Raw genomic sequence first — 15,628 nt, forward strand, 5'->3', positions numbered from 1 at the left:
TAATTAAATTTAGAGTCGAATCCAACAAGGGATTGAATATCTGTCTGTCTGTACTTTCAGAAGCATGTAAATCCCATAGCTAAAAAAAGCAGCGCCTTAAATATATCTAGCACATAATTGTATGATACAATTGTAACTCTGTGTCAATTTTTTTTCTCAACAGATTAGGAAAAACATATCTGAAGCAGATAGCTGATTTTCGGATGCTATTAACCGCATGCCAAGGCTTACTCGCCAAAGATGGCCCGATAAATTCAGTAAAAATGTTACATTCACGCTAAAGATTAATATTTCTTAACTATTGTACGCCAGTAGTATGGAAAGCGTTCTTTGTCTTACCCAAAGTCCACAAATGTTTGCGAGAACTGGGAGAAAAGTTATCTTGTCAGGGAAAGTTTTGACTGTAGCCACTGTAGCTGGATTTGGTGTCTATTATAATTCTCAATGCTATCATATTTAAAACTAGGATTAATGTTAAAGTCCGCTTACTGATAAACTACCATTTATTTCTGCATTTGTTTGACATATAATAAGAAAATTAAAACTCATCACAAACAAGAATACTGAAAACAGTTGCTAGAATGTATTAAGAAGTTCTGGAAGAAAGCTAAAATAAAAGTACAAAAACAGACGATTAAGAACTTCTGGTAGAATCAGTTATGTGAATTAAGATTTAAATGCTGACATTTATCGTAAAGTGTGATGGATAATTTGAAATTTTAAGCAGAACAAATGAAGATGCAGTGTTCATAAAATGAATTATAATTTGCATCATCATTTTTAGAAAGTTGGTAGCAAAATAATCTTGGTGATATATTCTGCTTTGATATAATTTGGCAAAATCAAAGAAAGGGGGAAAAAAACCAAAGAAAAATGCATCTATATTATTCATGCATCTGAAGCAAACGATTTTTTTTCGCTTTGCAAAAAAAAAAAAAAAAAAAAAAAAAAAATCAAGCTAATTTAATAAACAAAATTCAGAAACAAATAATATCCATACATTTTCTATTGAAGGAAAATAATTTAAAATAATATAGTTTCCATACTAAATCGCGTAATCCGCTGTAAAATAACATCAAGTTATAATTTTTTTTTATCATGTACTCTCTCAAAATATGCTTAACAGAACGGATATGAATGCTTAATGGGCGTATCGGAAATTATTTCAATGTTTTTGATAATCAATATTTATTTGTAAAGAAAAGACAGGAAGGGTATCGAAGTTTAGGCATCACAAGGAATATTGTTTCATAATTATTTTTCGGTTTTAATGCTAAAAATCTAAAAATAAATCCAGGATGACGCGAAAAAAAATGATATATCCATTTAACTTTTATATACAACTGATTCACTGTAGATTTCATGACTATTAATCAAAACTGTACCAAAGTGTGATGCACAGGCAACTCTCCTTAATCTAATGTTTAATTTTTGAAAAGTGAAAAACAAGAATTTTTTTTATTACAATCTGTTGTTCAAATGAGTGAATCTCAGAGTGTATTATTTTGGACTTGATTCATCGTAATATTTATCATCCATTAATGAGAACTTTTGAAATGATCCACTGAAAGCTTTAAATTATACATAAATCTTAAATACTCTAAGTTTTTTTAGTTTAATTATTTAAAGACCTTATCTGATCCTTGGAAAATCATATCTATTTTTTTTTTAACATCATCCGGTCTGCTGGCATTATTTTTACGAAAGAATGCGTTTGGAAGTGCAGCCATTGAGATCATTTTATTACATTCCCTCTGCAATTATGATGACGTATTAGAAAAGCAGGTGTCCTTAATTAGGTTTTTAACATCTTTATGACTGCGAACAGCATCATTAATGTGTAGTTTCATAAGACACGGAATCATTTATTTAGCTGCTATGGCAGGAAGGATATGGCCTCAACTTTTTTTTTTATCGCTAATGAAGTAAAAATGCATCAAACCCAGTTTATTTGTTTACGGAGAATAGCAGGAACAAGTAGTGAATATTTAGTGCTCTCACGATTTGAAAGTCAGTGAAAGAAGGTAAGGTACTTTTGATGAGTACTTATTTCCTTTCGCGTTACTGGTTGCTCAGAAATGTACTAGTTTGCCAAGCTGTCATCAAAAGTAAGAGATAAAAGTACTTTTTTTAATATGTTTATCACTACCTGGTAAAGTCACAGTGAACTTCGTGGCATATTATTACTGTCAAAAAAAGTTGAGTAAGGTTTGTGTTATTCTCCATTTTGATGCTTAATGGTGGACACTAGCAAACAGAATCACGTGATCAGGCATTCGACAAGAAATCATTGGTATTTAAAGATAAGGTTTAAATAAAGAGACCATGTTTTCGAATTTTCAAAAAGAAAGTGCCTTAAGTACGAATGGGGCGCTGTTGAAGTCCGAATGGGGTGATGGATAAGGACAGGAAACATTGGGAAATCCAAAAAGTATATAAATAAATTAATAAAATATAATATTTATTTACATATCCATTCAAAATATGTTAAATAGACAATTATAAAAAAATAATTAATTTTTTGTGTAGATATTATTTTATACACAAGAAAAACTGCAATTGAATAGATCTGTGGGGAAGGGGGGATCATTAAAACGTTTAAGAGTTAGACTAAATGAATTTGTTTTGTAATTAAAAGGAATTTCAGTAATAAATTTTCTATGGTTGATTGAAAATTATGGGAAACAACTAATATCTTTTAGATAAATGTTATTAATTATTGCACTGATATATTTAATTTGTTGCGATCAATCCTTTATATTAATATTGTTCATTAAGATATTTTTCAAGAATATGTCACATTTATTAAATCTACTTACTAAATTAAAGAATTTGCTTAATTTGTGCAGAAAAAATTACAATAATATAGTTTTCCAGATAGGAGTAGGTGATCATTGAAGAGATAACGGAAAGAAGAAATGTACAAAGTGTGTATAGAAGTACATGTAGTGTGGAGATATGTCCAGGATAATCAGCGCCATTTTAGGATTGGAAATTCTTCAAAAGCTAAATGTTCAACAAATTAATTTGAGTTAACTTTTTTCAGTGTTTGCCATTTATTTATTAAAAATAAATTGGTATTATCTAGCACTTTTTTACTTTCCAACAAAAGATTAAAAAATTGGGAAGGGCATCTAGTACTATTCTTGCTTTAAATGTATAGAATAGTACTAGCATTTGGTTAGAGATATATTTTGCTTATGAATGGAATTCAGGAAAACCCCGATAAAAAACTTTGTATGTTCGGGAGTCTACCACTTAATCTGGGATCAAATTAGCTAACCTATGTAAACGTTAATAATAAAATGTATCGATACTCTGCAGCCAAAATCGTTTGATCTACAGCTACCAAATCTGGTACAGCAAAATGGGCACTTGTAGGCAATTAAAAATATTTAGAATATTATTTAAAGGACAAATTATACAAGATTTTGGCACATTTTTTTCAAAAAATATTTTTGAGTAGAATTTATTTTACACTATTTTAAAACTACATTAATAATTTACAATATCTATATTAAAAAATCATTTTTCTAATAATAAAATTTACATTTCGGCGAATACTTTTTTCTTTTTGAATTTGAGACAATTTCTGCATAACATTTCAACAATATTACTTTTGCTATGGAATTCAAACTATTTTGATTATTTTACTCGATATTTAATTGTGTAGTTTTCTTCTCTGTTAATAGCAAAAAGGGAAATTTTTGATTTATAAATGAATAATATAAAAGAAGTATGTAAAAATGAGAGCAAAGCACCGCGAAAGTTAGAAAATAAATGAACCCGGAGTCACATTTTTAATACTACTATGATGTCATGGACATTGACTCCATTAATACATTTACATTATAAATAGAATGAGTATAAAGTTTTTGAAATATCATGATTTTAATGTACATCACCATTTGATATTTAAAAATACTTTTTTTAACGGAATCATAGGCATCAAAGTCATGCCTATAAGATTTTATTTATAATTACAAAATTTGTACATAATTGTTTTAATAATTGATTAAAATTTTCGAAAAATGTTTTAAGATTAATAATTAATTCCATTTTTTTTTATCTGTAAGAAAATTTCTGAAAAATTGCGCTTTCTTTAAAGAAAATTTTAAAGTATATAGATACTTATAAGTAGTTTATTGAGTATTTACCATTTTATAGTTATCTTAATAAAAAAAGTTCTATTCTGTTTAATTTTTTTCTGAATCGAGAATTTTTTTTATACGGAAGGGAATTTAAAAGTATCATACGCTGATTTACATTATTTTGACCAGAATAAAAGAATAAACTTTAAATAATTCGTAATATTCACAAATTCAAAAAAAACAACACTTTTTTAATGTTTTTACATTTATAAGAAAAAAACTACACAATTCACGTTTTTTTTTAAATCCATTGTTCTATATTGTAATATTTTGATTCTATATTTCAAAAACATGATAATTTTAGAATTCGATTATTTTTGTTTATGGAAAATAAAAATATGTATGTCGAAAATAATCGAAGCGCATTAAAAACAGATTATTCAATATAATTCAGGCAAAATATTAATTCAGTGATTTAAAAAATTCGAATTTATGGACTTTGAATTATCGGATGTATTTTTCATGATGAGAGAAAATATAACTTCTAAAATCCATTCTATGAAAATATATCGAATATCGTGTTTTTGCTGAAACTGGAAACATACAAAACTTGGTTCATTCTATTCGAAATTCATTTATGTTAGAATGACAAGAAGTGAAAGAGTTCGATTTGCTTATGCAGACATAGTGGTAAGACATAAAATTAGAGTACGGTTTTCCGTGAAGAAAGAGAAAATCGTGCCAATAGTCCATAAAATTCGCCAAAAGCAATTTATCTTGAATGGCTATGAGAAATGGCAGTAAACGATTTTTAAAGTTGCAATTTGTCAGGATTATTATATTTAGCAAAAAATCGACAAAAAAAAAATCAACAATGGTGGACGAACATTTTTCGTCAGTCGAGTTGCATTTCTGCATTTTTAGTATAAACAACTGATTTTTTTTTAATGAATGTGAAATGCGTATTTTCGAATAAAAAATATTTTTAAAAAATAGTCCATCTTTCAATTTTTAACTTCACTTAAAATATTCTCATTATATCAAAATATTCTGTTTAGTAAAAATTAGAAAAAAAAGCCTAGAGGGTAAAAATTATATATTTAATACAAAACTAAATATTTGAATATTTAAAATTGTTTTTTCAAATAAAAATTATACAAAAAAGAAAGCATATTTAATCATCACAAAAAGATACATTAGTTTATTTATTTGAGGCGATTCTATTTTAGACCTTGGACATACTCTTTTAATTTTTTAAAGCATAGCAGTAATTACTCGAAATGAAAAATTAAATGAATTCTAAACATAAGCATGAATAAAAATAATTGTATTTTAGCTCATCACTTTCAAAGTTAAATTACGTATGTTATAAAGTATTGGTAAGTTAAAAAAAGCAATTTTTATCATCAATTAATTTAAAATTTAACTATGAATTTCCATTTAAAGTCACTGCAAATATACACATTTGCTCTATATATAAGCTATAAATCTAAACAAAAGCGTATATTTATAAATAAAAATAAATGCCGTTTAAATTATCGTGTTCGAATTTTGATAATTATGTCACGGAGTATTGGGTAAATAAATAAAAAGAATGATTGTTATCATGTATTAATTTAAGATTTAAGCATACAGTTTCGCTTAAAATCACTATTCATTAAATTAATGAGATTCATGCTAAATTGGCATTGGTCTCTTATCTTCTTTATAATAGTTAATACTTAACTAATCATGGTGTCCTATCAGTAGTTTCAAAAATTATATCCACAGATGCTATATAATAAATTTTATTAACAACAAAACGCAATTAACACAGCGTGGAAATTTAATTCGAGTTGTTTTCGACTAAATTAAAAAAAATGTCTAGTCAAAGGTGAAATTTTTTAGTGATTTGTTGTCAAATGAGGTAGTCTTGTAAAATGTTTACTAGGTAATTAAAAGGCGTTTACTAACATTTATTGTAAACATCCAAGAAAAAACTTTCGTAGAGATTTTTGAACGGTTCGCAAAATTAAATCATGCTTGGCGAGTTATATTTGGCGATAATTTTTGCTCAGGTTGCGATATGATTGTTTTACCAAAACAATAAAAAATATTTGATGATACATTTTAAAAATAAATTATTGTGTTTTTAGCAGTCTCTTGTGAATGTGAGACAGCTGATTGAATTTTACCTAGAAGACTGCATAAATATACATACTACTTCTAATCCTGAATATGAAATCTTATCAATTGCATTACTGAGTTTAACTAATTCACTTAAAAAATGAATCATTTCCTCATATTTTATACCCAATTTCCAAAGTTATTTTTTCGGAAAGAGTTAATTGCTTAGATTATTTATTAATTTTTGAGAAGATGGGAATTGTAAAATTTGTCTGGCTTCTTTTCCTTTCAAAAGTTTTACAATTTCAGAAAAACTTTAAAAAATTTCAGTCGTTATCTAATAAATAAAACGATATAAACTAGAATCTTATCCTTCAAATTTATATAAATACGGAAGGTCTTACTCTAGTTGTCGAAATTTGAAATCTCTACTACTAATAAAAATTAATGTGTGTTTTTGTGTATTGGCATTATGCAAATTAATCCATTTGATCTAGAGCTACTGAATTTAGTTACATATACAATTAGGTAGATGAAAATGCACACTCCGGAGCTATCTTTTTGAAATTTTAATTAAAATTGTAATTATTTAAAAAATAAGCGAAACCTTAAAGTTTTCCCTCCATAATTTTCAAAAATTTTATAGCAAGAAATCGATATTTGCATCATTTTAAAATTCAAACATTTTATTTCAATAATAATAATTTAATAATTGTATAAAATTTTCCTGAATTTTGACAATTTTTTAAAGTTTTTTTTTAATAATAGATTATTATGTTGATCTGAAATTTAAACCATTTTCAGTATTTAATCAAATATTGAACTGAATGATTTTCTTTCATCGTTGAAAGCTAAAGAAGGATTCTGCTTATCTATATAATTCACGTAATAAGTGAAATTACAGTACTGCAAAAAATAAGACAGACAAAGAGAATATTTACGTTTTTTTTTACAGCGTTATGGCATTGTGAGACTCGTATCGATTAGAAAGGTTCATGCATTTGTTCAATGACGGGTCAACTGAATAACATGGCTTTAATGCTTGACAGTTTGGAAATCATAGACATGAAAATATACTAAAAGACTTAACTGGAATTAAATATAGCTAATATCCCCGGTGAACCAGTTGGTCGCCAAAGGCGATTAGTAATCTCATGTACTTGGAAATTCTTATCCCAACTCATTAAATTCAGAGTGTAAAATAGAAATATTGCTACATATAAATACATTTCAGGGAATCATTTTAGTCAATAGCATACCTCATTAGTAAGCAGCATATCTCATTCGTGGATCAAAGATAAGAATACTTAAAATTTGTGGGGAATTTTCATATATGGAGAATTCTATAATAGTCTTTTAATTTATCTTTAAACTGAGTTTCATGCATGATGTTGTTCACCAGTAATGGACTTTTACATCTTATTCATTCCACTTAGAAAACAAAGTGTAAACGAAGTAATAAAATAATCGATATTTTAAGAATAAAATAGAAATTTATTCATATAGATCTTGCATTTCTTTCAATACATTTCTTTACAAAACTGATTTTTTGACAATTTTATCCAAAATGAAAATTAATACATCTGAGTGTTGAAATTATTTCCATTTAATTGGAATGTATTGTAAGAGTTAAAAGTTTATGCCATTATTTTAGAAGAATTTTGCTTCTTGCTGATGGAATACCATTGTTAGCTGGCACATTCAAAGTGACGGAATTGCCCATGCCATAATCCAATGCCAGAGTGTCATCAAAAGAAGCCACATTACTTGAAAAAACATTAGGCTTCAAATAATTATAACCACGAGACAATGGTGGAGCCAGGAACTCTGAATCATAGATGTATGTCCATCTTGGTCCAATATTCCATTCTTTAGTATCTAGAGATGTTGCTATGAGCGAAGATAATTTCAATACGATTGCCGTAGATAACTGATCAGCAGTAAGAATGGTAAAGCCGTTGGTTAAGACTCCTGCGCTTGCTAAAGCTTCAGTTACCGCTCTTGCAATTGCTACTACAGAAGGTGCAAAATTACTCTCGGGCATATTTGAAAGACTAATATCATAAGCATTTGCATACACAGCAGCACTTGTGAAACCGAACTGGGCTGCTATTCCTTGTCCAATTAAATTTGCAACTTTACGAGAACCTACCATTGACATTGCGGTATATAGTGCCGTTGAAGCGAATAATTTTTCAGCTAACATTTGTGGCAAAACATCCAAAATGGATGGTACGATTCCAACAACAGCTCCTGCATTGACACCGGCATTTACTCCAACATTTGCTCCTATTCCAGCTCCAACGTTTGCTCCTAATCCTACACCTACGTTTGCTCCAACGTTCGCTTTCAAATCTGCTGCTACTCCTAGGCCAACATTTGCCGCTACATCTGCTGCAGCAGCTACATCAACATCCGCATCAACAGCAGCATCTACATTTGCTTTAACATCTGCAGCAACTCCCAGTGCAGCTTTAGCATCAAGCAAATCTCTTCGCCTTCTACCTAAGCCTCCTACAGCTCCTACTGCGGCAGCAACCTTAGCATCTACGTCTGCTTGAATATCTGCAGCTACATCAACGTCCAAATTAGCATCCAAATTAGCTCCAATATCGAGATCAACATTAGCTCCCAGGCCTACTCCCACGTCAGCTCCAACACCTACATTCGCTCCAGCAGATACTCCAACATTTGCATCAACACCTACACCGATCTGAGCCGGGAGGACTCCTGTTACTGGAGTCATCCAAGGTAAACCAAGATTGGTTTTCAGTAATGGGAATTGTCTATAGTTTCTTGCTTGGCATCTGACTGATGACCTGATAATCGCATTAGCAGCAATTGCTGCTTGGATATTGGGATTTCCTGATACAAAATACCCAAGAGAATAAAGGGCTTTCGCTGTAGCGGCTGCAAGGACACGAGCATATGTTTTGTAACTAAGTTTTTCACCCATTGAGAGTAAAGCATTCGCATATACATCCGTAAAAAAGGTCGGATTAGGGGATCCGAAAGCTTCAGCCATAAAATTTCCTATACACTGTGCTACTGTTTTCCAAGCTGGAGCTGGTATTCCTAACAAGAATGCATCTGAAAATTTGTTAGATGAAATTAAATTACTATTCAAAACTTGCGTAAATCTTGCACCGAAGTTTGTTGCTCTTACTGCTTTAAGAATTGGTGGATATTTTCGAGAAACAGCGTCTGGTCCGACATATGGTAACATTTCTAACCCACTTAGAATAGAAAAGTAAGAGTTATAAGGATTGTTACTAATACCCAGTCCTACACCTGCTACTTTGTTTGTCCCTACGAAATTTAATATAGCTGATGTTATGGCTTTAGCTGCCATACCAATCTGAACACTTATTGCAGTAGGTACTAATAAATTCGCTGCTGCTAAGAGATTAACAAAACTGGCAGAGATGCCTTCCGCATATTCATCAGGGGTTAATAAATCTCTTTTTATGAGAGTTGCCAAGTCTCTTTCTAAATTCAACAAATAAGATCGAGGCAATTTGAAGGCTTTCGAGAGAAATTGTGCTATAGCCGAAACAATATTACTTACCGCAGCTGCCGGTATGGAATCTGAGAAAACTTGTCTGAAATATCTGTCTCGTAGTAGGTCTCTCTTTAGGCGTTGTTGGAATAACACCACGGCAGCTTCTGGGGTTAAAGTCCCATTGACACCAACATCTAAACCAACGTTCACACCTGCATCTACTCCTGCTCCTAATCCTATACCAGCACCAAGTCCAAGTCCTACATTTGCACCAACACCTAAACCAGCATTCACACCTGCTCCGAGTACACCTCCCACTCCAGCTCCAAGCCCAGCGTTTGCTCCAAGTCCTACACCAGCTCCAAGCCCAGCGGTTGCTCCAAGTCCTACACCAGCTCCAAGCCCAGCGTTTGCTCCAAGTCCTGCACCAGCTCCAAGTCCTACACCAGCTCCAAGTCCTGCACCAGCTCCAAGTCCTGCACCAGCTCCAAGTCCTACACCAGCTCCAAGTCCTACACCAGCTCCAAGTCCTATGCCAGTTCCAAGTCCTAGGCCAGCTCCAAGTCCTAAGCCAGCACCAAGTTCAGCTGTTGCTCCAAGTCCTAAGCCGGCTCCAACTCCAGCTGAAGTATCAAGTATGCCTCCAGCTCCAAGCCCAGTTCCAGCTCTTAGTCCAGCCTCTAGACCTCCATATCTACTTCTATAACCAGAACCAATTCCAGCTCCTACTCCAACTCCAGCACCAGCTCCTATTCCAACTCCAACTCCAGCTCCTACACCAGCTCCAACTCCAGCTCCTACACCAGCTCCAACTCCAGCTCCTACACCAGCTCCAATACCAGCTCCAACTCCAGCTGCAGCACCTAAACCAGCTCCAACTCCAGCTGCAGCTCCTAAACCAGCTCCAAGTCCTGCTCTACCTCCCAAACCAGCTCCCGCTCCAGCTGCAAGTCCTAGGCCTGCTCCTATTCCAGCTCCAAGTCCTCCTCTACCTCCCAAACCAGCTCCCGCTCCAGCTGCAAGTCCTAGGCCTGCTCCTATTCCAGCTCCAAGTCCTCCTCTACCTCCCAAACCAGCTCCTGCACCAGCTGCGAGCCCCAGACCTGCTCCTACTCCAGCTCCCAGATTACCACCTGCTCCTGCAGCAAGTCCTAGACCAGCTCCAAGTTCGGCATCTATTCCTAATCCGGCTGCCGCTCCTATTCCATTTCTTGTTCCAGCTCCGAGTCCTAATCCAGCTCCGAGTCCCAAACCAGCTTCTAATCCTGCGCCTACTCCAGCTCCCAATCCAAGAGCAGCGTTTAAGCCTGCACCAATATTTGCGTTTGCTACATCAGGGCCACCAAAACCGTCAAACGCAAAACTGTTATCGCTATATGATCCACCAGCACATCTGTTAAATATGTTTGCAATTGTATTTGCAATGTTAAAACCATTATATGCATTCAAGATGTTATAACTACTCAAAATTTCCGCCAGAGAATCCGCTGCAGTACTTGCGTAGATTTCAGCACTAGATCTCGGATAAATGTTCACCATGGCGTTGTAAAAGTTATTGACTGCAGAGGCATCGATTTGAAACTCTTGGCCTATATTGGTTACAATACAGGATAACAAATCGTTAGCCACATCAGGACGGAACTGTTCATTGAAAACACGCCTAAAAGCATTGCTTTTCAGTAGCTGGATATACAAATTGTCATTAAACTTTGTAGATGGATTAACATCAAATCCTAATCCAGCATCTACATCAGCAGCTACAAAACCACCTCCTGAAGCATCCCATCCATAAGGATCAGATAGAGGCCTTGCTGTTATACTTTGAATACAAATTGCTCCCAGGAGCACACAGAGAAACGCAGTTGTATGCCTCATTGTTGTCATCTTTGTGAACCCTCTTGGAGAGATGGAAGGTTTCTAAGTGGATAATGAAATTCCGACTCCTTTTATATTCCTAGTTAGCGGTAATTAAATCACAGCATCTGCTTTCGTAAATTTTATTCATACATATTTATGACAGGAGATGAGAAAGCTTTTTATTATCACGAATCTTGGTAGTATTGACACTGTAGGCTGATGGCATCTCGCTGCCGAGTGTTGTGTTTAGATAGCTGCTTTGGTGAAGTCATTGAAGAAGCCATACCAAAGGTTTTAATTTTTTGTTATTCGAGAGGCGGTAATAACTACGTTTATAGTGGACTTTCCCTCCCCTTAAAACATACAAGTATGCGAAGTTTAATGCAATAGCTTTATTATTTTTTTCCATCTAGGAGAACTGTTTAATTCATAAATTATATTTGAACGGTTATGATGTAATATCCTCTTTTTTAAAGTAACATGGAAGAATTTTCATTATTTCCATAATTGTTCTAGTGATATTTGTTTGATATTTAATCTGTTTAAAATTTAGATGTCAAGCCCGCACCTCCCTAATGATCCGGGTCTCCCGGGTTCGAGTCCTTGTTCGGGCATGGTTGTTATTTATTCTGCGTTCTATATGTGAGGTGTGTGAAAGAACCCCCCTGTTAAAAGGGGTTGTGCAAGCGAGTGTATGAGTGTCATCTTCATATGAGCTAGAAGTCAGACTTCTGCTCTCGGGTGCTCAGGGGCCTTTACCCTCAGAAGCTACTGCACAAATTCGGCTTAAATCGCTGACAGATTAGTCAATGGGCTAATACAAGGGTCATAAGTAACAGAAACAACACAATTTAGATGATATAACTAATTTATCATAAAAATTTCCACAGTAATGTTGTACTCGTTTCCTTTTTATTAGGAAATAGATCAAGTTGAAGGCTTGGAACTTTATTGATATTAAAGATGAATTTGTGTGCGTGTGTGTGTTGGCACTTACAATTTCCAAATCTGGCACATGCATACATTCGACGTTCCAATTGTGCACCTCGGAGTGAATTTTTGAAATTTTTACTAAAACGATAATTAATTAAAAATCAAGCTTTAATTTGGCGTTTTTCAAGCGACCGTTTTCAAAAATGTATTGTACAAAAATAATTTTTACACCGTTTCAAAATTTAAAAAGTTGTCTTTTTAATGATATCAGTTTAATAGTTGAGTGAATTTTCTCTGAATTTTTGCAATTTTTTTTATAAAATATTTTTTGCCTTATTTCTATTTATAGATTACATTGTTGCCCCGAAATATAATTTAATCGCATTCCGTTAGTTAAAATTTAAACCGTTTTCTTTTTTTTTCATTAAATACTGAGTCGTTATTTTCTTCCATTGTTGTAAGCTATGGAAGAATTTTCTTTAGTATCTGTGTAGTTTGCAAGAGATATAAATGAGTGAAGTTACAATATCGCGAATTTTATAAGACAAAGAACCACACATTTACATTTTTAATAGCGCCATGATATAGGACTGATCTCGAATAGAAAATAGAACGAGCGGAGCCTATGTAAGATAATTAATGCCAGGAAATTTCACGGTATCACGTATATAGAATTTTATCTGAACAATTTAAATGAAATGAAAGAACCAGGTTAAATAATCAATATAAAACTATGCAACTAACATTAAATAAAATTACCATATTAACATCAGACGATTTTTAAATTCTTGTATTATAAGTAATATACAAAAAGAAAGGAAATGGATTTAAAAAAAAGAAATCCGCTTTCGAGATTTTGATAAATTTTTACATTTTATATTACCTGTCTAAAAAAAGAAATAATAAAAGAAAAAACACATTATTGAAATTATATCTGTGAAAAAGGAATACAAAAACACAGTAAACTAGATAAATGATAATTTATATACTAAAATAACAGATTTTGGTTGAATTTTGGACTGAATCGCCTATTGAAGGCTTATTCGTCAATTCATTCTGTATTTGAAGACTAGTCAAATGTAATGACTTATATAAAGATTTTTTTATATCACAACAATTAAAATATCTGCATCGAAGTTTTGCTTATATTTACTAAGAAGTTGATTATTTGATGGCTTGTGTAGTGTTGGGTATTTGAATACATCAACTCTAACACGCAGTAATCTAGATATAATGAAATTTAGTATATGGTTTTGACACAAAATCAATCATTGGGAAGGGAAATATACGAACACTTGATTTTTCTCACTTTACGACGAAGCTAAACTCAAAACGCATAGTGTTATTATACAAAGGGGATGATGGGGAATCTTTCCGTGGATTCCAGCCGCTTTTGGTGACTATTTGGTCCGTCGGGTTTATTGCTAATGCTTAATTTCTATTAAATCCCTTGGTTTACAAAAAACCTTTTAGAGTTTTACAGATCATGTTATTTTAATAGTCGTACAATAGTTCTGTTTAATGTATGTGTAATACTTCCAAATGGATTGAAAATTTACAATGCTATTAAAAACATAACTATATGGGTAATCTTTTTTATAATTACACGCTGTTCATATTAATTTAACTTTTTTTTTATTTCGCATTGCAGAATTTCATTAGGCAGATACTAAACGAACGGAATTGTTTTTCCTTTATTTTCTACAAGGGAAGTGAAGCACACAATTAAAAATTTGTTGAAAGAATGAAATTCAGGCGTAAAATTGAAATCCGTTGTCAAAAGTTATACAAAAAATATTTTAAAAAATTGTCGAATTCAAGAAAAAAAAATTCAAGAAAAATTTAATTTTAGGGAAAATTCAGGAAATTTAGGGGAAAAAATGCACGATAATTAAATTAGCTTAAACAAAAAATAGTAGATTTTTTTTAATTAAAAAAAAGACGAAAAAATCATTTTTTGGAATGCTATTTTAAGGAGTTATTGCGTAAAATGTTATACTACATTATACTACACTAGCGCACGCACGCACGCACGCACACACACACACGCACACGCACGCACGCACACACACACACAGTCTGCTTGTCTATCTGTGCCTCTCTTACTCACATTATTAATACAGAAGAGACATGTTATTTGTTTCTACATATTATAGTGAAAGTTCTTTAACGTTTCATATTTAATTCCATTAATTGAAGGATGCTTTAAAAAATGTTTTTAAATTAAATTTTTTAGCAAAATTAATTTTAATTAAATTTATAAAGTTTAACTTGACTTAATTTTTAAAAAAATGTTTATAATGGGCTATAATTTTGTTATGAAGTCATAAAATCATGTGATAAACTTAAAAGTATGTGCGCCATTTCAAATTTCCAATTCTACTGCATATTATACAATAGCTGTTTTTAAAGTTTAGAATAATTCTTTTAATATAAGAAATCATTGTTTTTTAATGTTTATGTTAAATATTTCTCTCTCTCTCTCTCTCTCTCTGAATATCCAAAATTCAATAAAACTTCTTAAATTACTCCAGCTTGAACGATAAAATATATTTATCTCAGGTCGGACTATTTATAATTGTTCTTAAAAATAAAATTAATCTTTATTCTACATTTTATCCACTTTTTTTTCCGATTTTGTATATTAAAGAATAGAATGTTTCTGTTGCCACATCTTAGACACTAATTCAACACATTAAAAAGGTAATTAGAAACAAAATTTCACACATAGCATCCAAATGAAAGAATAAATAACAAAATAGTTATTTTCATTAAAATCAATATGCAATTGTTGATATGATTTAAATGATATATTATATATCATTTGGCAATATAATTCTAATCTTTATATAAAAAAATTAAGTTTTTCTTTGTTTACATTAAAATTTTTCTAGTTTATTTAATATCGTTTTCTGTTTTTATTAGTATTATTTATGTACTACAACATAATTAGAGCAAGTGTAATTTAAATGTGTTGACGGTTTTAAATTAATTCAATTTGTTTTAATAAATATTCAATTTATTTATTTAATAATTTAATTTTTTAAAGTAGGATATAAATATGGTCACAATTATGTTGTAAAACTTTTATATCTGAAAAAAAAAAAAAAAAACTGCGTGATGTTGCTATCTTTTCAGT

At 31.6% G+C, this 15,628-nt stretch overlaps 1 protein-coding gene across 1 annotated transcript; it reads right to left on the reverse strand.

Moving 5' to 3' along the window:
* Window positions 1-7,670: 7,670 nt before the first annotated feature.
* On the reverse strand, window positions 7,671-11,629 carry LOC129981120 (fibroin heavy chain-like). Its single transcript, XM_056091802.1, has one exon. It carries the CDS (start codon window positions 11,581-11,583, stop codon window positions 7,843-7,845), a length of 3,741 nt encoding a protein of 1,246 aa, XP_055947777.1. The 5' UTR covers window positions 11,584-11,629; the 3' UTR covers window positions 7,671-7,842.
* Window positions 11,630-15,628: the final 3,999 nt, after the last annotated feature.

This window comes from Argiope bruennichi, chromosome 8, assembly GCF_947563725.1.
Source record: "Argiope bruennichi chromosome 8, qqArgBrue1.1, whole genome shotgun sequence".
NCBI classification, from domain to species: domain Eukaryota; kingdom Metazoa; phylum Arthropoda; class Arachnida; order Araneae; family Araneidae; genus Argiope; species Argiope bruennichi.